Source organism: Eucalyptus grandis, chromosome 5 (assembly GCF_016545825.1).
Source record: "Eucalyptus grandis isolate ANBG69807.140 chromosome 5, ASM1654582v1, whole genome shotgun sequence".
Taxonomy (NCBI): Eukaryota; Viridiplantae; Streptophyta; class Magnoliopsida; order Myrtales; family Myrtaceae; genus Eucalyptus; species Eucalyptus grandis.
The window spans coordinates 10,345,465-10,371,729 of record NC_052616.1 but is presented as its reverse complement, the minus strand read 5'-3'; the positions used below and the strand labels follow the sequence as shown (position 1 = coordinate 10,371,729).

General features: G+C 38.6%; 3 protein-coding genes and 1 long non-coding RNA gene across 4 annotated transcripts; all 4 read right to left on the bottom strand.

Moving 5' to 3' along the window:
- Positions 1-10,325: 10,325 nt before the first annotated feature.
- LOC120293357 lies at positions 10,326-10,807 on the bottom strand. The gene is made up of 2 exons (XR_005551112.1): positions 10,583-10,807; positions 10,326-10,472 (listed from the first exon to the last, which is right to left on the bottom strand). It is a non-coding gene; the product is annotated as an uncharacterized LOC120293357 (long non-coding RNA).
- A 406-nt stretch (positions 10,808-11,213) lies between these two features.
- LOC120293604 (protein ABIL2-like) lies at positions 11,214-12,240 on the bottom strand (the record flags this gene model as incomplete). The annotated part of the gene is made up of 4 exons (XM_039313299.1): positions 11,214-11,674; positions 11,792-11,886; positions 12,026-12,111; positions 12,188-12,240. Coding segments are annotated over 4 exons (405 nt in total), but the record flags the coding sequence as incomplete, so codon positions are not given.
- Positions 12,241-12,356: 116 nt separating this feature from the next.
- LOC120286106 (protein ABIL3-like) lies at positions 12,357-14,162 on the bottom strand. The gene is made up of 5 exons (XM_039313298.1): positions 13,610-14,162; positions 13,287-13,369; positions 13,043-13,193; positions 12,602-12,701; positions 12,357-12,517 (listed from the first exon to the last, which is right to left on the bottom strand). The coding sequence occupies exons 1-5, from the start codon at positions 13,820-13,822 to the stop codon at positions 12,357-12,359; spliced, it is 708 nt and encodes a 235-aa protein (XP_039169232.1). The 5' UTR covers positions 13,823-14,162.
- Positions 14,163-20,854: 6,692 nt separating this feature from the next.
- On the bottom strand, positions 20,855-25,889 carry LOC108959455 (putative disease resistance protein At1g50180). Its single transcript, XM_018873141.2, has 4 exons — positions 24,878-25,889; positions 22,199-23,868; positions 21,036-21,078; positions 20,855-20,922 (listed from the first exon to the last, which is right to left on the bottom strand). The coding sequence occupies exons 1-4, from the start codon at positions 25,887-25,889 to the stop codon at positions 20,855-20,857; spliced, it is 2,793 nt and encodes a 930-aa protein (XP_018728686.2).
- Between the last annotated feature and the right edge of the window lie 376 nt (positions 25,890-26,265).

The window sequence follows — 26,265 nt, the reverse complement described above, 5'->3', positions numbered from 1 at the left end:
CTCAATGACTGATAGCGCAATTTCAGCCAATGCATTTCGACTCGTTCAAACACTGATGTTAAGAAAGTGAACAAGCACCACTGTTCATATGGCTCCTTCATTTTGATGTGGTTTTCTTGGCCAGTTCAGGACCCTTGGATGATGATTTCAGAACTTTATCAAAGCCTGAGAAAAACTCTGATGTTCACTGAAAGATATATATCTCCACATTTTGATAAATGATTAAATAATATTAGAAACTTACAACCAAAATTAATGAATGAAAAAATGAAATTCAACTCCTTGTGTAATTCCGAAGAAAGAGTAATTGAGTCATTTAAACAAATATGCAATTACTAGAAAGTGTTAAAAGTCCTTAAACCTTGTAGTTTGTCTCACTTAAACAGCAACCTGTGCCAATTAAGTCTCCAAATATTTATGTTGGTTATTCAATATTTCTGAAATTACTTACTTGTCTATGTCGATCGACATGACCATATCTTACTTGAAACTTTTAATAAGTATTTGATTTTTCACGAATTATTCCCTTTTCATTCTTTTCTTTTCCTCCTAGTATTCAGCCGGATTCTCGGGCACGCCAGGTGACCAGCTGGGAGCCCGCTACCACCTCGCTATCGGTTGATGCAAGGCGAGCAGAACGAGCTGTTCTGACTCTGAACAGATCAAGCCGCATCTTTTCTAGTCGCCGAGGTCTCGGCCAACCCGGGCCGGAGGAAGAAGGATGGAGAAGGAAAATAATAAATAATAAATTCAAAAACTCAAAAATACAAAGTATTATTAAAAGGTTCAATGCTTCTCGTCAGTTGGCTCCGCGTGAAGTCAAAGAAACTAAATTGGCATGAAAATTAAATTGGCATAATATAAAAACCCTCAGAATTCTAATTGACACAAAAAAGAATTAGGATTCAAATTGGTAGAAAGTGGCAAAAGGTTCAGACTTTTAAAGCAAATTTCCCTTGCAATACTATTTTTGTCAAGCAAAGCTTAATTAAGTCATAAAATCCCCAAAATGCGTCATCGTCCAGCAAACTTGTCAGTCAAGTCAAAGTTCTCCAACGAACTGCGCTGAGTTTTAGGAAAATTATTTTCCAAAATCGTAAAACCAGAAAGATAGCACCAAAAGACGCTGGATGCGCTCAACCCTTGTCTTCTGTCTCAGGATGGCGATGAAAGAGCTTTTGAAGCAAGAAAGCAGTATGACCATCCGCAAAGGCCGAATTGTTGACGACGGGAAAATGAAGACGGACTCCTGCGACATCAGCACCGCGGCAATCTCAGAGGCGGACATATGCTTTTGCTTTCTTACCAGGAAGTCCTGGACCGCTTCAAGAAGTCAAAAGACAATATCCGCTTCCGTTCAGGAGCTGAAACCATAAAATATTACGAGCTGTAGACCGAGGTTCAGGTCCATGATGGACCCGTTTTTTTTCTTCCCGAATCGCCGACTGATGTTAAACTTACTCTCGCTTCACATCGGCCGGTGTGCCGGCGGCTGAGTTCGCACTTTTGTAAGGTGCTCAGTAGAATTCGTGCGGGAAAAGGGTTGTGCGGAAGAATTTATCCACATAAAAAAGTTAGCTAGGAGCTCGAATACTCATATATGGATATGTTCAAAAGCAGACCATTGCCAACAAGAGGAGCTTGCATATTTTTCGTGCGAATTGACTTTGTATCTTTTAAGAAATTTTTCAGGTAGCTTATCAATCACAGATTGAGTTACACAAGAGAAGTTGAGCGGACTATTCAGTGACCTGCCATTTATTTGCACCAGTATTTATGCCACACTTCGTTACCTATTTGTGGTAATGGCACTATCCTTCTCTTTGTCATTTTCGAGGAATTTGATATTTATTTTTTGTGTTCATAACTTTATTTGATTTATATGTTGATGGATTTTTGTTCAGCAAATCATGTTGTCATTACATCCATCATATAGTGCTGAGCGCCATTATGGTTTGTTCGGTGTGATAGCTTCAAAGATCTAACTTCATTGAAGCAGAAACTCGATCAATGTTGCATTATACCGTTTCTCGTAATCGATCTAATACCGTGAATAGACCTAGATACAATTGTGTTTTAAAATTTCTGTCGAAATTGTAGACATTCAAAAATCATAAATGTCTCGTTGGTGAAAAGAGCAAAACATTACTTGTTCTTCTTTTCAGTGCTGCTCGTGTCCAGTTCAGTTCTACCCGCAAGTTGAACAGCCACTGCTGCGGGCTTTTTTGCTCCGATTGTTGGTACTAATGAGATGGAGTTGTATGTAATGCATCAGAAATTAACCCCAGCTTTCTTAACTTCCAGATTACCTTCTTATATTGCTTAACATTTGCTGCATAAGCTCAAGAAAGGAGAAAAGAAGGAAAAAATCTGGGGTCAGTACTTGCGTATTTATTCCAGATCCATAAATAAAAAATTTGCATGAAATTATCAATTTACGGCCACGAATTTGTCTGGAGCAACGAGAGGAAATAGGCATGGCGGTTTTCCTTCAAGTGGTTCCCTCTTCTAAATAATGGTTTTATGACACTGATTTCAGTTCGTTGGATGACCATTGAGGACTTATCATAATGCATGATGATGTACAACTAATGTTAAGAAAAGGAATTCAAATCATCCAATGTCTTCACTTTCAGACTTATTTTGTCTATTCCATCTATTTTTATTAGCTCAAAGGACTTCATTTGTGTCTCTCTACAGGTATCAGCTTTGTTTCATCTTACATGTTCCCACTGATATTCAAGGAGACTATATTAATGAAGAGTTGGCAAGCGTAAAGAGTTTTCACTATTTTAACTTGGGAAACATTCATTAGATTTCATCAAAATGGACATCAGGCTTCAGAACCTATGATAAGATGTACGACAGTTTGATGGGGAGAAAGACCCAAATACTAGCCAGCCGAATTCGAATGCGTCTTCACATTACCGACTTCCAGGAATTGTGTCTACGGCTTTAATAGATGAAAATAATGAGCTGGGAATAGAAACAGACAGCTGATATTGTCAGCTCGTAGAGGATCGACTCCCGTGGACCAAATGAGAAATCGACAGCATCTTCATTTGAAGGAGACGTTTTTGGAGACAGTGATCGAAATGACAGACATCTATCATCAAGAATAGCTTTTTACACTTGATTACATAAATATAAAACATTCCTTTTGCACACTTGTTGATATGGGAGGAATGGGATGCTCAAGCCAAAATGAATGGTAGCAGTACTGATCAGCAGAGTCTACCTTACGGATAGTGTAAACACCAAATGAACTTAATGTCACTACTTATAGTTTCTATGGCTAGAAACAGAGGAAAAATTGGGAGCCTTACCATTACAGACGTCCATCTTTTGCAGATTCTCTGCTTATTGCTGCTTACGAGCACTTAGCGTCTTTCCAGCAGAGGTCTTCATCATAAAATCATTGTTTCCTCTCGTCAGACATTTAAAATACTTTGTGACAGAGCAGCAGAAATTAAATAAATAGCCTATAGCCATCTTCGTACTGTTTGCATCTGCTTGCAATTTGCAGGCGACATCTCTTAAAGATCTGTCTCTTCCTCTCTTCAATATCTGATGGGTGGAGATCAGAATTTTGTGTTTATGATATATCTTCTTCTTTTCTGCTTAGGAATGTTATGAGCAGAGTAGGTTGCAACTGTTGTTGTAGCTTGCAAAGTAGGTAATATGGAGCTTTGTATTCGTTGCATCCTTTGTTTTCCTCTGCTGAGATTTTTTCTGTAGCTCCTTGGCCTTGTGGTTTGGCAATGTTTCATTGACGGTGATTGACAATTCAAGAAGAAAAAGTGCTTGCATTGGTAATAACTGCTGTCATTAGCAGATTAAAAAATCTCCGAGCTTGGGTAATATCTCAGATTTTGGCTTGCTGACTTTTGTTGAAGGAAATGAAAGGAGATCAGACATGTGAGGAAGATCGTGGCGAAGAGCCAGGCCTCATATTGATGGTGAAAGAGAAGGATAAAGAAACTTGGGATTAAAAGGAAAATAGAACTAAGACTATTATGTCTGGAAATGGATAATGATAATTGTCGCCTTAGGGTGGTTACCAGCTTGTATTCATTGTACTGCATGAAGATATCAACTGGGTAATAGGATGCTTCTAAGCTGCCTTGCTTGGTCAGAGTTTTCAGACATGATGAGCTCTCCATGAAAGAGAGTTTGAATTTTTCGGATAGCCTGGGAAGGCAGAGTTGGACCTCGGTTACTTTCTTTCTGGATTTGACCTGTATTAAATTGAGACCAGATTCTTGTCACATCTATCCATTTATTATTTTCTTTTTCAAAGTTTACTTCCTTTATTTCTTTACTCTCATTTAGATTGATCAAATAAGCCAAAGTTCTCATGGAAGGAATTGGTGGTGAAAGGAATCCTTTTCTGATGCTGAATGAATTTTTCACCGGATTTGGAGGATCTTAACAGCTAGTACATTCGTTGTGTGTTTCGATCATTGAACACCTGTTAATAAAAAAGAGAAAAACAAATGTGACACAGGCCAGCTTCCTCATAATGTCAAGGGGAGCATTTATTTATGTTTCACTGCTATTGGCTATGACAAGAGCCCAGTGGTGAACACACCATAGATTTCTTAAAGCTTTCATCGTTCACTGCAATTACTTGATCCATGACTTATAAGTGTCAACTGTCTCTGATGCCAAGATTGAGGAAAGCACTGTAATTGAGTAGATTTTTGATTAACAGGTGTCATATAATTAGGTTTCCCGTTTTATATCATTTATATGAAGAGCTTGCATACCCTCTGTAGAACTTTTATACAAATTCGTCTCTACCGCAGGAAGTTAAATTGTTTGAAAATATTGAAATTACTGATAGATAAACTCATAATTCCTCGTTTGGACATATCAACATTCTAACAAATTGCTGGATAGAAAATATACTCTGAACAGAACAAATCTCTGCTTCAACACACAATAGCATTGAGAACTCATTCATACTGTTGACTTCTTTATCCCAGATAATGAATTACTTCTCATTTTTGTGTTTTGTATACCTGAATGTGACGTGCTTCATAGACCATGAGGCAGCAGTCACTTGCAATAAGAAACTGAGCACACATGGGATTATTCTTCACAAGATTTGCCGCCGTTTTTACACCAAAGCAGTTGGGTCCTGCCAAGAACCCTCAGCAACACTCTGGAGTCAGCAAGACCTGCAATATTGCATGAAAATTCAACAGTGATGTCGCAGGTGAACATTGCTGACCACTACGCACATTTCCAGCAACAAGATTCTCCATTAGATGTCGCTCACAGTCACAAAATTAGCCAAGTTTGGGTTCATCCATGTGCTCAATATTAAGAGTCGTTGTGCCAAACAGCCAGAATGCCTAGCTACTCATTTGCCACAACTTTTTCCTGTCCGGAAGACATGTATTCGAGAATGGAAGATTTCGTCATTTGTCAAAATTGGGCGCCTATGTTGATCATACAGTTAGGAAAGTCTGATGCACAGTGGAACACTGATGAAGGCATTGGGATCACAGTTTCATTTTTCTTTTATCAGTCCTTTCATTCTTGTGCTTTCGTCCAACCAGCAGTTTCAAATTCTGACTCTATCATACTTCTGACACATACGGGCTTATTTGACATGATGTTACTAATCTCTATTGTATCATGGATGGTTTAGTTTGACAAGCCATATATATGCCGCACTTTCAACCAGTAAAATGTGATCCCCATTTGTTTCTTTTCAGATGCTTACCTCTTCTCGTCACAGTACATCTCCAAACCACTTCCAGTCCAAAAAATGAATTCACCAGCTTGGGCTAGTAAGTTTTTATTTTTTGTTGACATGTTAGGGACATGACTTCCATGACCGAGCAAAAATGCTCTTGTGAATATTCAGGTGCTCATGGCCCGAGTCCACTAGCCGTGCCACCATGCCGAGAGGAACAGAATAATCTCGATATTGAGCCATTAGAGAATACGTCTCTTCATGCCCCGTTACATGTGTCAAGGCACAGTCCTTTGACGAAAACCAAGAGCGCCCGATAGACCTTTATATCGTTTCCATCATGTACTTAATATGTTGAAATTGATGAAAACGTTGACAGTCACACCAAAACATTTCATCAAAGCTACAAATGAATTTTTTCTGGACTAGAACACCCCATGTCACGTTAATTTTCTCGTTAGATAGGCAGAATATTTTCAGCATCTCCATCAGATGCTTGACAGTAGCAATATTTGATTGTGCACAATATGTTTAGAATTCAAGATCAAAACTGGGACATTGCCTCACTTTCATGGTTCTCATCTCTCAGTCACCATCAGCCACGCTGCAAGTAAAGGATCTGTGCCAAGATTACAGCTGCAACATTTGATGTCAGCTTCGCCCAAGATGCAGGAATGCTAAATGCTTTGCAGCAGGATGCACATGCTTAGGTCAAATCCTCCCCACTGTTGTTTTCCAGCTTTATTTATGCACTTCTTCACTGAAAAAATAGTTTATGTTAAAATATTTATCTTTTACCACAGCTCTATAGAGTGCACAAATATTTTGTTGACTAAATTGCTCTTTTAAGTTTATATATAATTTTATCTTCAAATAGTATTTTAACATTGAGTTTTCTTTGTCACTGTTTGTGTTCATGATCTTAGAAATCCAAATAAAGAGTTCTGATTACGTCAGACAAGACATGGGTGCAACTGGTGAAAACTTGGTCATTCATCATTGTTACTGAGTTCTTGACGCAAAAGAGATACAAGCAAGAGAGTATAAGGAAGTTTGCTTTGCAAAGAACAAATTGGTCGACTAATTAGCATTTTTTGAAATCGAGATATTATCGTCTTAGAAATTTCATTTTTAAGAAAATTGATCTTACTTTTTGTGATGCAGGTGGATTAAAGAAGAGACGAAGAGGAGCGAGTAGCTCAAGCCTTCATGCTAGGAGGTTTCTTTAATGAGGTTAATGCGATGCTTGCTTGATCGCGGTTTGAAAATGTCGGACTTTATGTTTTCTTTTGTACTTCAATGTCACCATGTTTTATTATTTTTCAGAGTCAACTACAAAGATCATGGATCATCAAAAATCTTGAGAGAAGGCACACCACACAATTTAGGCTGAAGAACGGAATGCAGTAGAAAATGGTTCCGTACCCAAAAAATCAAAACAGGCGACGCTCAAAGACATTTTTGCAACAACATTAGTCAAGGCGAGTAAGTTGCTTGCTTAAGTTGAAAATGGCTTGTAGGCTGTATCCTAGTAATAAAAACAAATCGAGTGATATGAATCTTCACGGAAAGAATGATTCTACAGCTGCCTGCATGGTGAGACAACTAAGTCCAATAAAAACTTGTGATTGGCACCAAGGCAGGAACGTAAGCTATTGACAAACTTGTGCACTAACCAACGCAATGCCACGGCGAGAGAATAAGTGACTGCCGATAAGTGATGAAATCGTAAAAAAGAACCTTGATTAGGTCAAGTTGCTCAAAGAAACAAGAAAAGAGGTTGTCTCTTTCGAAGGATGTTGCCATGATAGAAAATTAACAACTGAATCACAAGGTGCAGAGAGTACTTGAGGGCATGCAGGGAATGCTCTGCTGACAGTGATAAATAAAATCTGATATAAATGCGAGACATAAAACAGACAGCATCGTTCGAACTAGATCGGAATATTGGCGATTGAAACGAGCCCCTGAAATGAGATCCTGGGTGTACAAGAAGATTCTGCCAATAAGGGAAGATGAAACTCACACAAAATTTATAATGATTCGACTTAAATTGCTTATGCTCCCCAACGCTGACAGCCCACAGCTGAATTCTTGCTCAGATAACACGAAGGTCTGTCTTTGCGGTGCTTAATGCTTCCTCCAAAGTGAGCTTAGATGAAAAGCCGATAGGACTGACTATCTACACCAAGCACATACTTATAACAATGTTAACACCTTCAAAGATTACATAATTACGAAAACAAGTGCAGTGATTGAGGAGTTCGATTAGAATGAGAAATTTAGATTGTGAGTCATTTCAGCTTGTCTCTGATCTCCTTAAATATTGGATAAACTTCAAAGTTGTTGAATGGTGAAATCTAGAGATTGTTTTCCATCTATCAGTTGAACACTCATATCAAGAAAATTAGGTAAGCTGCTGAGGATAAAAGAATTCAATGAATCCCGATTCGGCTTACAAACTAAACCTTCGGTTTCTAAGCTAGGCAGGATTCTTCTTTTAATCAATGCTCTAATAGGGGAAGCCAATACCGGCTGAATGGTGTTATTGAGTCTGAAAGGGAAGAAGACTTTGATGCCAACATTGGAATTGTAGATGAAGTGGCTATAAAAGGAGTACTGCCATTAATGTTTGGGGCGAGTTGATTAGAAACTGAGGAGCATCGGGAGAAAGACTGCTCTTTGCACAAGAGTAAATGGTAAGATTGTAGTATGATAATTGATGGAGGTAGTGTAAAATGTAATGTATTATGGTGATAATGAGTTTGAAGACTCCTAAGATTTGCTTTGAGAGATCAAATGCTTGGAGAGAGTGTTGGGTATCGAATCTCATTTTTTTAGATATTGAAAATACAAGATGAGGCTTTTCTTATGTTATACCTTGTCGGTCTTTTCCTTTCGCAAGACTATGGCCTACATCGTTTGCATACTTCTTATTCTTTATTCCTCTCTTCTTCCTCGTTCCTTGAATCGAAAGTAGTTCACGCGAGTAAGATGACGACGCGGGCAGTTGGACGGAATAAGGCTGAGGGGAGTAGGCCGACGTTGGCCTAGAGTGGAAAGATCTAGGCAAAATCAATGCCGAGCACGCTTCGCCGGATAAGCTTTTGATGGGACACCGGTTCAGCAAGGAGAACTGATGCGGAAGGGGCACCGCCTTGAAGCTTGTCAACTGAAGTCCGCCTATAAATAGAGGAGCACCTCATGGCTGAAATCCGTATCACAAGCTTGGAGATCTTCCCACCGAGAGACTTCGGGAGGAATCGACGAGCGAGCGAGACAGAGCCTGCTGTGAGCCTAAATTTCACCGATTCAATCGAGAGACTTCTTGGAAGTATCAATCTCGAGAGGGTCGAACTGCCGGGTGGGAGGCTGGATCTAGCCTGAGTAAGAGAACGAGGAGGGAAGGTCGGATTAGGAGAAAGGAGCTGCTGTAGACGCGCTAACGCCGTGCCGCGAAAGACCCACACCCTACACTGGATCTTAGCGCCGAGGGACCGTTGCCACGCCCGTCATCGACACCATTACCATTTGCCGCCATGTATCCGATGCTAAGGTCGCGTAGTGGAGCCACAAACCATTCAAACCGTGCCGCCATCAAGCCAGATGAAAGAGCTGCACCTATGATCACTCATCTCGCGGAACCGTTTGTCGCCGCCATTTGGGCCATGTCGTCGCCGCTTTTAGGCATTCGCCGGTCGCCATTGACGCTCCTCCTCACCTCGGCTTTGAGTGAGCGAAGGAGAAAGGTGGCCGGGGAACTGGGTCAGCTCGTGGTCGTCCGACCCGGCTTCCCGCTTCGGGCAGATTTATGCCTGATGTCTCAGTGCCGAGCGCTTGAACTTAGCCGAGCATCCTTTTTAATAGCCCAATCTTTGTGGGTGTGCAGGGCTGAGTTTTTAAGAAAAAGCAGTTGCCCGAGCCGCCCGCGGGACCTTGCGCGCTGGGTCGTCGACTGAAAGTCAAAAAGCAACCCGCGATCCGACCCGGCTCCTTTTTTCATTATTTGATGTAATATTTAATAAAGTGAAAAATTGAAAGAAATAATTTATTTATAAAATTTTTCAAGAAAAATTTAAGAGATTCTTTTCTACTGTTCTTTTGAGGACTTGACCTAATCAAGGTTCTTTTTTTTTTACGGTTAATTCGACTTATCGAGCGAGATAGCGAAGTCTTTCGCTCGTGACGTCTATAACGTTGGTTAGTTGACACGCGTTTGTCAATAGTTCACGTTCATACCGAGGTTGCCAATCACAGGTTTGATTGGAGATTGAGGTTTGCAATTCGCACCATCTGGGCCTTCGTAGAACGATCTTTCCGTAACGATTCACATCACGCTTTTTTTATCACTAGGACTCGGGGCTTGGAAGCCATTTTTCTACTTAAGCTTTTAGCAGCCTACTCATGAGCAGCTGACCCTAAATGCTGCGGCGAAAATCTTTGAACGTCGCCTGTTTTAATTTTGATCTTGGATTTTGAACCATGGTCATTGCTCCAAATGCCAAATCCTTCCAGCCCTAAATTGCCTGATTAATGCCCTAGCTCAAGTTAAAGATGATCCAGCATGATCTTTTAACTAGTTGACTCTGAACGATAATATCTTATGGTGACATTGAAATTTTAGAAAAGAGAAAACATGAAGTGCCCGTTATTTATTATCAAACCGCGATCCAAGTAAACATCGCATTAAGCTACATTACCAGAGAGTTCTCCCTAGCATGAAGGCTTGTGCTCTTTCCTTGCTCTTCGTCTTCTTTTAATCCACCTGCATGAGAAAAAAGATAAAAGATGAATTTTCTTAAAAAGTAAATGCTAAGACATTAATATATCTCGATTTCTCAAAAAATGCTAATTAGTCGATAATTTGTTCTTTACCTCAAAGCAAACTTTCATTATACTCTCTTAACTCCTGTATCTCCTGCGGTCAAAAGGTTTGAATTAGTTAATGTGTGGAATGACCGAGCAGTATTCATGGGTTATACCCATAATGTAATCTAGACGTAATCCAAGAACTGTTTGACAAGTTTATGATAAAAGATGATGGACGACAAACTTTAGCCTAAAGACAACTCAATGTTAATATACTATTAGATGATAATAATTATGATATAAACTTAAAAGAATTTGCGAACAATTTGAATCAATAAAATATTTATACACTCTATAGAATTTGTGAAGTAAAACATAAATATTTTTAACATAAATATTTTTTCACGCAAAGGAGTTATAAATAAAGTGGAGAAACAACGGATAGAGAAAGGAATGAGGGAAATGAGTAATAAATCGGTAGTGTTATGGTGGGAGAGTTTGACCTAAGCGTACATCTGCTGCAATTAACGTTAGCAGCCTTCTCATGGGCAAGCTGACGCCAAATGCTGCAGCAACAATCTTGTTTCCGAAGCATCGCTTTCACATGGTTCTCACGGCGATGCTAACGATGAAAAGATGACCCCTGAGGGGGATAGAGATCCATTGAAAGTGAAGGCTTAGTGTCCCAGTTTTGATCTTGGATTTTGAACCATATTTATTGCACAATCAAATATATTGCTACTGTCAAGCATCTGGATGGAGTGCACAAGAATATTCTGCCTATCCCACGTGAAATTGTACAGTCGAGCTCTTGTTTTTATGTGGGGTGTTCTAGTGCCAAGTTCATTTGTAGCTGTCTGATCTGAAATGTTTTTAGTTATATGACATAATCAATGTATTTCCAGCGAATTTCAACATATTGAGGTACACTTGATGCACAGAAACTGATATATGGGTCTATCCAGTTTCCTTTATCCCCTGTTCTTCTTAGTTTTCGTCCAAGAACTTGTATAACCTGCTGTCCTTTCTTGACTTCCGCATGCTAACCAAGGACTTGAAGAGACGGCTGTTCTCGCTGGAATATAGCTCGATATCAGTTCTTCTGTTCCTCTCAACATGAGTAGACATTGAAGTGGATCTTCGGGGTTCCAGTGGGTACTGGATGTTCATGTGGGCATATAAGACACTCAGTCATAAGAGGTCATGTCCACAAGACATGTCCAACAAAAAATAAAGCTTACTAGCTAAGCTGCATTGAAGTTCATTGATGCTTACTCGCTTTTTGGCACTAGGCTGGTTTGGAGATGTAGATCTATCGACGAGAGAACCCAAACGTGCGAGTTGAAATAGAAATGGGGAGGTGCGTTTTTCTGGTTAGAAAAAGTGCGGCTTGTATTAGTAGCTTGTCTAACTACACAATATATGATACAATAACAGGGGGTTATGATAACATTATGTAAATAAGCGCTACGTATGGCAATCAGGGGCATTCAAGTCGGGTGTACGGACCTGCTTTTTGGTTGGACGAAGTACTTATGAATGAAAAGATGCTGGTTGGGGTGGACTGTGGAAACTGTGTTGTCAAATGCCGTCTCCAGCATCAGCGTTCCACCGTCAGCATCGAGTCTTTTCCAAACTAGGATGATCAGCATAGATTCTATCAAAAGTTACCTGACAAATGATGCAGAAGTCTCTATATTTCTTGAATAAATGTCTTTGGAAAGAAAGCAAAAAAAAAAAAGTTATCAGTACGTCAGTAGTAGCATTAGGTATTGTGCTCTTTGATGGAATAAGTTGAGCACATGCAAATGATGAGGGAGAGATCAGCTAGTTTTGTGACTCATGAATTTTTTACATCTAATAGACCAATCTTGTTCTTTGAAATGTGCGTAGTGGTAGCTAAAGTCATACAATGTTCACCTGCCGACATGTCGCCATTTACTTCATTTGTCATGCAGTATTGCAAATTCTTGCTGACTCCACCGTCTTTAGCTTGTAAAACTGAAAGAAAGTTTTTAAGCATGAGCCAACTCCAATCTTTTGGTCTTAATAAACCAATGACAAATCTTGTAAAGGGAAGTGTGCCTGGTAAGATATATCGCATGTGGTGCTTCGGAGTTCTTATTGCTAGTGACTGCTGAGATAGGCCTCCATGGTCTATGAACACGTCACACATTCGGAGTCTCTAAAACACAAAAATGGGGTTGAAAATTATATTCATTATCTGTGATAAATAAGTCAACAGTATGAAAGATAGTTGTTCTCAATGCCATTTTCCATATTATTGTTGAAGCAGGATTTGTTCTGTTATTCAGAATATATTTTTCTCTGCAACTTAGTTTGTTACAATGTAATATAATCCAACGAGTTATGGAGTTTATCTAGAGTAATTTCAAATTTTCAAGAACTTAATTCTTCCTGGTAAGTTGCAATTTGTTAGACCCTGCACACGGTAAATCAGAGGGTATGCAAGCTCTTCGCATCCTTAATGTTATAAAACAAGGAAAACCTAATTATATGACACACCTGTTGAAGACAAGAGAATCTGAGCTCAATTGCAGATGCTTCCTCAATCTTGTCATCCAGGAGACAGTTGACCTTATAAGTCATGGAGCCCAAGTGATCCACAGTGCTGATGAAAGCTTTAGTTGCATAATCTCTCAGTGTGTTCACCACTCTGCAGTATTGTCAAAGCCAATAACGAGGTGCACAACATAAATAAATGCTCGAGCTGGTACATTATAATGAAGTGAAAACCTATGTGTCTCACATTTGTTTTTGATCTTGTTTGTTGTAAGATAATTCAAAATACTCAGCTGCTGAGTATAACTGCTTCCTAAGATCCTTCAAATCCTGATTAGAGAAAAAGATTACAATTAGCATCCAAGACAAATCCAAACCTTTTTCACCCTGAAATTCAAACATGATGTAAACTAGATTGTGAGGAATTTGATCATCTAATAGGTGAAAAGAAATAGAGGAAAGTAACTTGTTCATGAACATAGACAAATAACAAATGGATAGATGTGGACACAACGGAACATCAATCGAATTTTAAGGCAAATCCAGAAAAAGTAACCAGTAGTTATGTACCTTTAGGCTATCCGAAAAGTTCAAACTCTCTTTCATGGAGAGCTCATCATAATGCAAAGCTTCCTGAGGAGCGGAAACTAAAAAAGGCAACTGGGAAGCATCCATCGTACCCAAGTTCAGAGTATCTTCATCTGTTACAATGAAGATGAAGCAATTAGATTCAACTTCACACCCTCGGGCACTAATTGTCATTATCCATTTCCAAGACACCATCTCGTCCTAGTTCTATTTTTCCTTCTAATCGAGAGGACATTTTCTTTCTCCCTTCTCTTTCACCGTCCTGGCAAATTATGAAGACCTATTTTCTTCTCCCTGATGTTCCTCCTCTAATCTGATCTCAACCATTTCCTTCCAACAAAGTCGAGGCTAAAATCCTGAGATATTGCAAAGCTCAGAGATTTTTTCATCTGCTAATGACAACAGTTATTACCAATGCAAGCAAACTTTTCTTCTTGTTTTGTCAATCACAGATCACATAGAGCATTGCCAAACCGCAAGTCCAAAAAGAACTACAGAAAAAATCTCAGCAGGAGAACAAAAAGCACATGCAACGAATACAAAGCTCACATTACCTCCTTTTTATCTACAACCGCACAGTCCCAACCCTACTTTCTGCTCACTAACATTCCTCAGCAAGGAAAAGAAAAGAAAGATATCCAGAAGGCCATAACCAGAATTAGTGATCTCCACCTTAGATATTGAAGAGGGGGAGAGAGAGATCAGATCTTGCAGAGATGTGTCGCCAGCAAGTGTCATAGTGCGACAGTGATGACTCTTGCTGAAGATGGCTATAGATAATTTGTGCAATTTGTGCCTTTTGCTTCTGTCACAAAATTGTTTTGAGTGTCTCTGTTGGGGAGAGTAATAATTGGGGTATGATGAAGACTACTCTGTACTAACAAGGAAAGGAAAGACGCTAAGTTCTTTGAGAATAAGTACTGAAAGCAACGCACACCTAAACAGAAAGCTGCCAAAGTGAGACATCTAATAATGGTAAAATCCCAATGATTCTTCGTCTCTGTTTCTGCCCATAAGTCTCTCATGGGTGAGCATTTTCTTCCAGCTAATAGTCTTAAGGTTTTACATATCCATCATAAAAGGTAGATTTCTGCTGATCCAATTGCTGCTCCCATTCATTTGGCTCAGAGTTATCCCATTCCTCCATATCTATGCGTAGTATGATGCAAGAGGATGTTTTATGAGTTTTTCTTATGTGAAGATCAAGTGTAAAATCTATTCTTGATGATGGGTAATGCAATCATTTTCACTCACTGTCGTCCACCAAAAAAACTGATCTCCTTCTAGTGTGAAAGATGCCCTGTCGGTTTGGCATTTGGTGCTACACAGGAGTCGATCCTCTACAGAGCCGACATATATCAGCTGTCTGTTTCTGTTAGCTCGAGTATTTTCATCTATTGAGGCCCACTGCATTAAGATACAATCGACTTTTTTAGGAAGTCAGGTGATGTGGGGCTTACACATTCAATTCAGCAACTGAATGACATTTAGTCTTTCTCCCCATAAACCAACTCTTAACTTATGTCGTACATCCTCTATATAGGTCTCAAGCATTCGCTGGTGGTCCATTGTGCATGCAAATCCAATGAAAATGCAGTTTCCCAAAGTTCAAAATGAGGTGGAAAAATCTTTGCACTTGCCAACTCTTCATTAATATCGTCTCCTTGAAGATCGAGTAGGACTGTATGGAAAGATGGAAACAAAACGTGCACTGTGGAGTAGAGGGCCTACTTGAAAAGAAACAAGAAAAGCCTACGATAATTTGAAATAAAATGGAATGGAATAAACAAGAAAATAAGTCACAGAAATTGGAAACATTGGGTGGTTGGGAATTCCTTATCAGACGTTCGTTATTACATCATCATACGGTATGATGAGGTCCTCAATCATGGTCACATCCCAACGACAAGGAGTCAATTCATCATAAAACCATGATTTAGAAGAGGGGGACCACTGTTGGACACCCACCCATTAAATTCTTCCTCTCGTTCTTTCCGGATCCGCCAGAAGTATCAATTAAGCAAATTGACGACGACTTTCATGCAAAGGCTACATCATGGATCACGGAAGACTACCAAATTGCAAACCCCAGATTCATTTTCTGCTCAGTCTTGAGAGCTTATGCAGCAAATGTAGAAAGCGAGATCACATGCTCACAGAGGCCAATCTGGAAGTTAGGAAAATATAAGGGGAAAAGAAATTTCTGATACGATTTTGCTACGCCATCTCATTGAAATACCATCAATCAAGAGCAAGCACAAGCCCACAGCTGGTGGCTGTTTCAACTTACTGAACTAAAAACTGAACTGGACACGAGCAGCCCTAGTTGGCCTTCCCACGTCAATGATTTGCAACTCTTTCACCAACGAAGACAATTGATGTCACCAAGTGTGCACAGATTCGATTATACTATAACAACATATTAAAACCTAATTGTATCTAGGTCTATTCACAGTATTAGATCGATTACGAGAAACTATACTTTCTCCATGTCACAACATTGATTCAAGTTTCTGCTTCAAGCTGGTTAGACAGAGAAAATATCCTACCGAACAAATACATAATTGCGCTCAACAATATGATGGATATGAGTACCAACATGATTGCTGAGATAAAATCCATCACAATGATCAAATAAAGTTATAGACCTAAAAAATAAATATCAAATTCCTCGAAATGGGCAAAAGGGATGAGATGCCATTACCGCAAAATAAGTAATCTTCGAAGTGTGTAAATACCAGTGCAAATCACCACGCACTGTGGCAGGTCCTACAAAATCCGCTTCAACTCTCTTGTGTAACTCAATGTCTGATTGATAAGCTGCCACGAAGGAATTTCCTTAAAAGATACAGATTTATTCACTTTTGAAAATATACGAAGCTGCTCTTGATTTGCCAATTGGGATGCTCCTGCGTTTGAACATATAACATATGTAATTGTTCAGGCTCCACAATACAACTTTTATGTGGATAAATTCTTCACACTTTGAAGCACTTTTGCAAGCACGAGGTTTCTATACTGAGCACACCTTGCAAAGTGTGAACTCAGCATAGTTACAGCAAGGGCCAAATGGCACATAGATGTGGTAAGTGTAAGTTTAACATCAGTCCGTGATTCTAGAGAGAAAAAAACAGTCATAATAGTTGAAGAGGACATAGATTGGCAACTCGATAGAAGATATTTTATGAGATCCTTCAAAGATCTGAATCGATACTGGAGTGGATATTGTCTTTTTGACTTAATTAGTCAAACGAGAACAGAATTCCAGGTAGAGAAAGCCAAAATCCTCTCATAATATTCACCTCCCTGATATATACCGCGAGTTCTTGGTCATAGGAGTAGAGCAACATTTGCCGTGCGTCAATAATTGGCATATGGTCATATGCTTTCTTGCTACATCCAGCAATTTCATCGCCATTGTTCAAAGACAAAGACTAATGTGAGCACACATGAAAGAATCTTTTAAGTTATATCTTTCAAAACTTGTTATGAAAAATAATTACTCCTAAAACTTTCAAAAAACGCAATCAATGGAAGAACTTGATTAGACTAATTTGACAAGTTTTATGACTTGATGGCACATTTTAAAAGTTTTATGACTTAATTACACTTTCGTGATAAGTAATTGCAGGGAAAAGTGTTTAAAAAGTCCTAAACCTTTTGCATTTGTGCCAATTTAGTCCTAAACCTTTTTTTTTGTGTCAATTAAGTCCTAAACATTTTTATATTATGCCAATTTAGTCTTTTCCGGCCAATTTTGGCCGGATTTTGCTGACTACACACCGATTGGTTGACGTGGCTTGATCAGCCCGACGTAGACAACTTTTAATAATATTTTAATATTTTTGAATTTTTGAATTTATTATTTATTATTTTTTCTTCTTCTCCTTCTCTCCTCCCGCCCGCCTGTCGGACCTCGGCGACTAGCCAAAGGCGACGGTCGACGGGGTCAAGGTCGACCTTGCCCTCGCCGCCCAAAGGCAAGGCCATTGGCGAGGTGGCCGGGCGAGGTCAACCTCCCCAACCTGTCACCTTCGGGCCGATTGCCGAGGTCAAGCGATCGGGGAGGAAGAAGGAGGAAAAGAAAAAAAGAAAAAGAAAAAGAAAAATAATTCAAAAAAATTAAAATATTATTAAAAGTTGCCCAAATTAGTGCCGATTAGGTCATGTCACTTAAGGCCCAAGAAGCAAAATCCGACTAAAATTGGCTGGAAATGATTGAATTAACACAACATAAAAATATTTAGGACTTAATTGGCACAAAAAAAGGTTTATGACTAAATTGAGACAAATACAAAAGGTTTAGGACTTTTTTAACACTTTTCCTAGTAATTGCATATTTTGATTTTATGACTCAATTACTCTTTCTTAACAAATTTTGGGACTTTCAATATATTTGTCCCACTCTTTTAGTGTAAATTTATATATATATATATATATATATATATATATATATATATATATATATATATATCTTTCACTAGCAGGATGTTCTCGACTTTATAAATTTATTATATATATAATACAAGGGTCCGCAATTTAACAGAGAAGACTAAGCACAAAATGAAGAACCGTATGAATTCAATTAGTGAATGTACAGCTTTTTAGTAGTGGTTTAGTCAGTGTTTGATCGAGTCAGAAATCATTACAAATTGCGCTAATATTTCATTGAGGAGAAAAAGAATTGTAAAGTCAACTGCATTTATTATTGGAGTCGTTTAAGCAAAACAGACCAGACGAATTTTCAATTCACGATGTAGCTGTGCACTCGAACTTATTTTCCAAGTTCTATCCAACTTCTCTGAACCTCATAATTCTTTAAAGGGAGCTAGAGAAGATCCGAATGTATTGAAAGCAAAAGAGTGTGGACCAAGAAAGAAAAAGGTACAAATTTATCGAGAGAATTTCAAATTCGAAATGATATAACTAATTCGAAACTGACACGACTTGATACGTTGCACTCATTGTAATAACAAAACGAGGGTCATAGAGTGCGCTTGTAGCATGAAACCTTATTTTGATTGACTTTCTTTCATTAGTACACAGTAATCCTTGAATTACTAGCACCCGTCTATCAGTTTAAAAACAGAAGTGAATAGATAACCCAATTTTTATAAACCTTTTATGAGCTTCTCTTAACCAGATTACTGCTGATCATGTCCTTAGCTGACGCTAATTTGCATGTTGCGATTTCTAGCAATCAAGATATGTTACATTTCATGCTCATTGTGCCAGCTCGAGCGACAACATACGTCATGACGCTTTGCCCTATGGACTTTGCTCAGCCCGACAATCTCTTGATTTTCTCCTAATAATCAGTCTGCTTTGCTGCTGCATCGGTGAGGTATCAGCTGACCAACGTCCTGCAGCAGGACGTAATCGCCCATTGTTTTTTACTTAATTCGAGATTATCTGGATGCGTGCTTCGAGTCACACTGCAAAAGAAAATCGGAAGATCTTTTTTTTAATGGAGGGCCAAGTGCCACAGCGCATTGAATTAGTTCCGTCATGTATGAGCTATGAAAATCAGCATAAGAGTTGAAGATTTGCCGGAAGTGGCTTAAGGCTGGGTGTGGAGTTAACCCGATCATGCAGGAATTGCCTGGTGATATTTGCAATATGGGAACTTCGAGAGACGAACATCAGCTTCCTCCTACAGTAGGCACGGACGAGATGGCTCCTAAACCAATACATTCATGATCTACCGAAAACAAGATGACAGGGTGTTTTTATCTCCAGCAGGATGGTCATATATCGATCATCACATTCTCGATGTTAAGTAGCCAAAGACAAGAATGAGAAACGACTCTTAATATTACTTACTTCAGGAGCCCCAAACAATTCTCGAGAGGCACATGACAAAACTTACAGGAAAGCAGCATTAGTTACAGAATGAAACACGAGTTACTAAGAGTACAATAACATGATCTTACTATTTCATAGACGATGGCTACTACTATTACTCGATAGTTCCCCGTGAATTTGAGTTGTACTTTGAGCAACTTGTGTTCCATTCCACACGGAAAATAAATAAGTTTCAAGCCTTTGGATCTCTCTGTCATCCCATGAAGTTGCTGGGAAATTCAATGTATCATCTCCTAACAAATAAGGTTTCACAATTTATTGAGGACTCCTCAGAAGCTTCAGGCATTGGAGCTTCATTATTAGAGACTTCTCCCTACTCAGATGTCTCATTTTTCTCCCTTCCTGTTCTTCCGCTGAATGGAAACAAGACAAGACCGATTAGATCATGTCATGATAGAAGTGATTAATTAGAAAAAGAACGAGAAAAAGAAAATTTTCAAATAATCATGAGAGAAAAGAAGGTAAAGGAAATAGAGGCATTAGCTTATAGAATTGTTTGGATGCTAGCGAGAGAAAGGAATATAAAATAATGAATTATGCCTTAAATGTCTTTTTATGTTGCTACAACTTGAGATAAGATAAGGGTATATGTTGGAAAGAATAAAGAATTGTCAAAGAATTAAAGAGTGTGTCCGTGAGAGAGTATGGAGGGGAGCAAGTGCACCTAGAACTTCCGTTTGTATTATGGATGGATCTTTGTATCACATCCATGAGAATACCTTGCCATTAAAGGTCAAAGTACTATTCAAATTTCTCGTTTGACATTGGTTAATTGGCTGACATTTTCTATCAATCATTATTGTCTAACTGTTGATAGTTACATGATGTACGGTACAATTTTATACTATATAAATATTCGTCGGAAAGACTCGATTTATAATCGCTGGTCTGTTCAGGCAAAGAAAATGACGAAGACAAGAAGAAGATGCTTTGTGAGAGCGAGGTATCTTTTTCTTCTTAACTCCTTAGGCTGTGCGTTCCAGCTGTTATCAACCTTTTTATTCTCGCTTCTTTGCAACCCACTTATCAATGTTATCATTCTTCTTCTTGCTATCCTAAGTCCAAAGGACCAAATCCTTTTAGCCCAAATTACCTGATTCGTGACCTTGTCAACTTAAGGATAACCTGTATTGATTTTTTTTAAGGATTAATACCACAAAATTCCAAACTAATACACGTATAACAAATTTACTCTAAATTAATGAGATTTTTTTATGGTGTTAATATATTTTTTAACTAGTTTGGCCTAAATAAATATATTTAAGCTCAATCATAATATTAAAATTCTAAAAAGAGGAAGTTTGAAGTATTTATAATAAATTATCGTACCCCGACCCAAGTAAATATAGATTGAAACTCGCATTAACAAAGAGTTCTCCCCAGTACGAAGTCTAGTGCTCTTCGCTTGCTCTTCAGCTTCTCTTCCTCCGCTGCATGAGAAAAAGAGAGAGAGAATTTCTTACAAAAGAAATGCTAAGACATTTATATATCAATTCCTTATACATTCTAAAAAATGCTAATTACTCAGTGATCTGTAGTTTACCTGTAGGAAAACCTCCATAATACTCTCTTAACTCTTGGATCTCCTGCACTCAAAAGGTTTCAATTAATTAGGCATGAAAAACGATTGAGCAATATTCATGTCCCATACCAATGATTTTAATTAACTGGATGTAATTCATGAATTATTTGATGAAAAATGGTGTATGATATATTTAAGCATAAATGCAACTTGATATGAACATATTATTAGATGATTATAATTATGATATAAACTTGAATTTCAATATTTTATATAATTAATCAATATTTCTGAAGTGAAGCAAATTTATTTTGCCACATAAAGGAGTTATGATTAAACTAGAGAAACGATGAATAGAGAAAGGAGGGCGGGAAACGAGCAATAAATAGTAGTGTTATGGTGGAACAGAGAATAGACAGCACATTGCCAACTATGTAAATCGACCGAAAAAAAAAGAGAGTAGAAAATCTCGGATTGCTCCAACTGCATAGATATAGATTGGATCCAAAATGCCATGATCACTGATTAGCTAATTAAAAATTCTGTTCAGAAATATTACGATACTTCTTATTATAGAGGAGGTTCCCTGGACGGCCTTTCAGAATAATTATTTGTCCTTTCTAAGTAAATTGTGGAGGTAATTTATTATGAATCATTACTATAATCCAGGGTCACATGTGCGGCACATTTAAACATTTTACTCGCAACATCAATATTTGTTATTGAGATATATATTAATAATCTAGGGGTATAGACACGAGATACGCACAAGACCCCTATGGTTAAGTTTAGTGGTTAATCTATGCAAGTGACCCTAATTTCGAGCAAATTTTTATGGGTCTTAATGGAAAATAGTTCAAGTTGGCTCGATCACAAAAACTCATATAATTTCTTCATAAATTAATGTTATGAATAAAATTTTGAAAAACGATCTAAATATATATTAATTAGGAGTAATGTTACGTAAGTTATGGTTTTCCTATACCAAATCTATACAAAGTCCTATACCAAATCTATACAAAGTAATAACATAAACTATAATTATGTTTTAACTAAGTGAGTCCTATTCCAACACCTAACAATATTCGCTGACACATCACTCTTTCACATCAAGTTTCCATTTTCAGTCATTATACTAAATCCCTCACATTAATTCTTCTAGCAAGAAGTGGAGCGATACTCACATTGATGAGAAAACTCCTCGTCATGACAATTTGCTGCCAATGCTTGTCTTGCTGAAACAAATGTTCATCTCGAGAAAAGAAATGGTCACCTATAGAACTGTCATATTCATAGACTCCTCCAGGTACCGTCTTCAATTTGGGACAACCGCTGACCCCTAATTTAGAAAGATGAGGCATGGCTCCTTCAGCGACCCTCCACTCCTCCAAATTTGGCAGATCATGAAGAACTAGATGCTTGAGTTGAGGGAAGCCTCCTGCAGAGCAAACCATTTCCTTTCCCACAAAAGCCCTATTCATCAGTTGGAGAACAACCATGTCATTCAATTTCTCTAGTGTTGGCATTGGATCTTCTTTGAGTTGGGAATGCAATAAGATGAGCTTTCTTAGTTGTTGGGGTAGATTCTTAAGTTCTGGTAACTTCTCTATTCCTCCTTTAATGAACAATTTACAAGAAAGGTGATAGCTCGACATTTTACTCAATTCATCTTCAGTGAGTGAACGAATTGGGTTTAAGATTTCAAAAGATGAGGATTGAAGATGTTTGAAAGTGAAATGAGCAAGTTGTGGAATTATCTTCAATTGATAAGAACCATACTGGAGGGAGACAATAATTTTTCGCAGATTTGTCAGTTTGCCTAAATCATTCACATTGCAGTATTCCGGATTAAAATTCCTCAAGGTTTGTAGATTCTTTAAAGAGTCCAACCGCAAATTCTTCTGGCCATTCTCAGCAAAATATTTGGGAAGGTGAAGATGCCTCAACCTTCTCATATTCCACAACACATTTGGCACAGTTACCTTGGAATGTTCCAGTCCTTGCAGGTCCAAGGATTCCATGCAAACAAGGTTTCCCATGGATTGTGGCAAGTCCTTGAGCATACATCCTTCTAAACTTAAGTACCTTAAATGGACTAGGTCTCCCACTGATTCAGGTAAATTTCCTTTCATACCCTCTAACTTCATAACTCTGAGAAACTTACAATTGATGATAATATGTTCAAATTGCTCCCACATCCATTCTCTAGAATTGAAGAACATAAGAGTTCGAAGGTGAAGCATAGTGTTTTCTTTTTGTCTTACTTGTGAGTCACTCATGAGCATATTGAGAGAAAGCCTTTGTGTTTTCCAAGTTGACTCGATTCCCATTGCCATTGAAGAAGAAGAAGAATCCTCTATTTCATTGTCCTGTTGATTTTCAATAATGGTTAGAAACTTCTCCTGCCTAGCTTTGCATATGCATATGTCTCGCATCAAATTGTGGAGGCAGCAAGTTTTGATCTTTCCACTCGAGGTGAATCGTACTCGAACCATTCCCCTATTTGCAAACTTCATCAGATATTGCTCTGCGACATCTTCGTCATATGCATTGGGCGACACAAAGCCTTCAGCAATCCACATTTGAAGAACTTTCGTTGCAGGGATTTCTGTATTCTCTGGAAAGCTACCCAAATAGAGGAAGTATGGCTTTAGATGTTGTGGTAGATCGTCATAGCTTAAAGCCAACACTCTAAATATATCACTCTTATCACCAAAATGCAAATTGATGTCTTTGTAAATCGTCTCCCATTTGTTGTCCGCCAGAAGTCCACCGAGCACGTTGACGGCTAAGGGTAATCCTCCACACTTCTTAAGGAGCTTATCTCCTAACATCTTCATGTTTGCATCCATCACTACACAACATCAGGCAACAAACTACAACTTAGTAATCATAGGAAAATGCAATTGTAATAAGAAGATAACTTCAAGGACGGATATCTACAAACTTCAAGGATAGATATCTACTTTTAGATATATAAGTACAATGCTATAGTTCTTTATAATATGTGGTTCATTTATGCATTTGTAAGGGGATAGCCTTTAGGGATCACAACAAAGCTCCTATAAATGCCTCCATCTGGAAGATTAAGAACCCTAAATTAACTAATGGAATGCATTGTCTTTGCCATCAGTGGCTTGAATTAAGTAACTCAAGCAAATGTATGACAACAATAATCTACTTGATGAAGACAAACGAAATGATGGAAGGGATAATTTGAGTGTCCTAGTAATATCTTGTAATTTGAGTGTGCTAGTAATCTTCATTACAACGGAAATAATAGTAAAATCTTTATGTTGACGACCTCTTTTGTTATATGATAATTCATGATTTAATAGTAAAATCTTTATGTTAACCACCTCTTTTGTTACATGATGATTTATGATTTTCTTAAGAATCCCAACTCTTATTATTGGAAAAACTATTCAAAAGTCCAAAAGGGGTTTACCACAGATGAAGCCTATGAAGAAGGAACATAGCTCGGCTCTCCATCGTTTCATGAATTCCCATCAAAATAAATTAAATTGTTGGCTATATAAAATCCTCTTCCACATTTTTCATCATCGGAGGAAAGGAAGAATAAAGTTCTGGAATTCTGTTTAGAGGTATAAGCGCTAGCTACTAAGAAACAAAAGGGGAATCTCATTCCCCAAATATCAAAATACCGATGGCTACTTCACAAGTCAATTATTTAAACTCCCTATTAACTATTGATTAACAAATTGTTAAACCTTGTAAAAGGCCAGATTGTGCAATGAAGTACTTTGTATTACACGGTCTCCGACTATAATAACCTCTTGAACCACTATAATAATTTCTTGAAGCTACTATACGTTAGGATAATAACCTTGAAAAAGCCTTACCTTTCGTTTCAAGGGACGCCCTCTTCTTTAGTAGATCCCAGCTCTCCTCGTTCGATAAGAATCGAGGTTTATGGAAAAGACCATGAGGATCGATATGCTCTGCTACTTCTCTATTGCGAGTTGTTATCAATAGCTTGCTTCCTGTGCCCTTGACCGGGAATGCAGCTTGAAGACTGTCCCATGCCTCTTTGGCCCACAAATCGTCAAGAACCAAAATACATCTTTTCTTTAGTTGGATCTCATTTAGAGTTTTGAACAATTCATCATCCATCATCTCCTCAACCTTCTCTCTTTGATCAGGGATCAACTTAACAAGAATTTCCATCAAGATATCTTTCGAGTGGTATTCTTGAGATACACAAGCCCAAGCGAAACCGTTGAAATTGTTCTTCACTTTGTCATGAGTGAAGACTTTCCTAGCAAGTGAAGTTTTACCCAAACCACCCATTCCCCATATAGTAATAACTCTATATTGTTCTCCATCCTTCAACAGCTCTTTCACCAACTCCTGAACACTATCTTCCCTCCCGACAAAATCCTCCTCGAAATGGGCATAAATCCGTTTCGGCGCTGAAGCTCTCGTGCGTTTGTGTTCGCCCTCCTTCACCATTTGTATGCCAAGAGCCTGCATACTCGTTCTCAGATTGGAGATTTTAGATTTTAAGCTATCGATCTCCGTCCCCACCGCATGAACCTGCAAGCACGCGCACCTTGCCACGAGGCCACGGTACGCTTTGACGATGTATTGTTCCTTCTTCGGCGCGACTCTGAGGATGTATTCCTCGATGATGTCCTCGGCATGCCAGGCAACGTCTCGGAGTTGCGCGACCCATTCTCCAACAGCTTGGTCGTTCTCAACTCTCGCGTCCGCATCCCTCAGCAGGCCCTGGATCAGCTTCAGCTCCTTTTGCAAGTCCTCCACCTTGCCCTCCACGCCCCGCAAGAATCTGGCCTCGTGGGTGAGCAGATTTCCTATTGTCTTCACAACCGACGAAACAGCAAACTCGGCCATTGTTATTGAAGCGCTACTTAGACTATGATCAGTGGAGTTTTCTAATAGAGAATGACTTTGAGAGTTCACTTCCTATGCGTTAACAAGCTGAGAACATACACATAGGCCCGCGGGTTGCCAAGAAGAGAGGAAAGGAATAAGTACTTAGAAAGCTGCATTTTGCATCGATAGTTACATATTCTACATCCACCGGCGCAAGAAAAGCACCCCAACGGAATCTAATTAAACTTCTCAGAAGGGTAAAGAACTTGCTTGACGGCAATCGCTAATACGATGCTTTTGTATCTTTGAATGTCATGTTGAAAAAAAAGCGAATCAATCAGGGTTGGGGCGAGGATGGGTTAGTGAGGGAGTAGGGTCCCGCAACTTGTGCATA

Excerpts from the sequence above, each read along its gene's own strand:
- LOC120286106 (XM_039313298.1), bottom strand. The coding sequence starts at position 13,822 with ATGGTGTCTTGGAAATGGATAATGACAATTAGTGCCCGAGGGTGTGAA. Across the intron at positions 13,370-13,609 it reads ACTTTTCGGATAGCCTAAAG|GATTTGAAGGATCTTAGGAA; the intron begins GTACATAACTAC and ends TTCTCTAATCAG. Across the intron at positions 12,702-13,042 it reads GATTCTCTTGTCTTCAACAG|AGACTCCGAATGTGTGACGT; the intron begins GTGTGTCATATA and ends TTTGTGTTTTAG.
- LOC108959455 (XM_018873141.2), bottom strand. The coding sequence starts at position 25,889 with ATGGCCGAGTTTGCTGTTTCGTCGGTTGTGAAGACAATAGGAAATCTG. Across the intron at positions 23,869-24,877 it reads GGCGTCCCTTGAAACGAAAG|TGATGGATGCAAACATGAAG; the intron begins GTAAGGCTTTTT and ends GATGTTGTGTAG. Across the intron at positions 20,923-21,035 it reads TTATGGAGGTTTTCCTACAG|CGGAGGAAGAGAAGCTGAAG; the intron begins GTAAACTACAGA and ends TTTCTCATGCAG.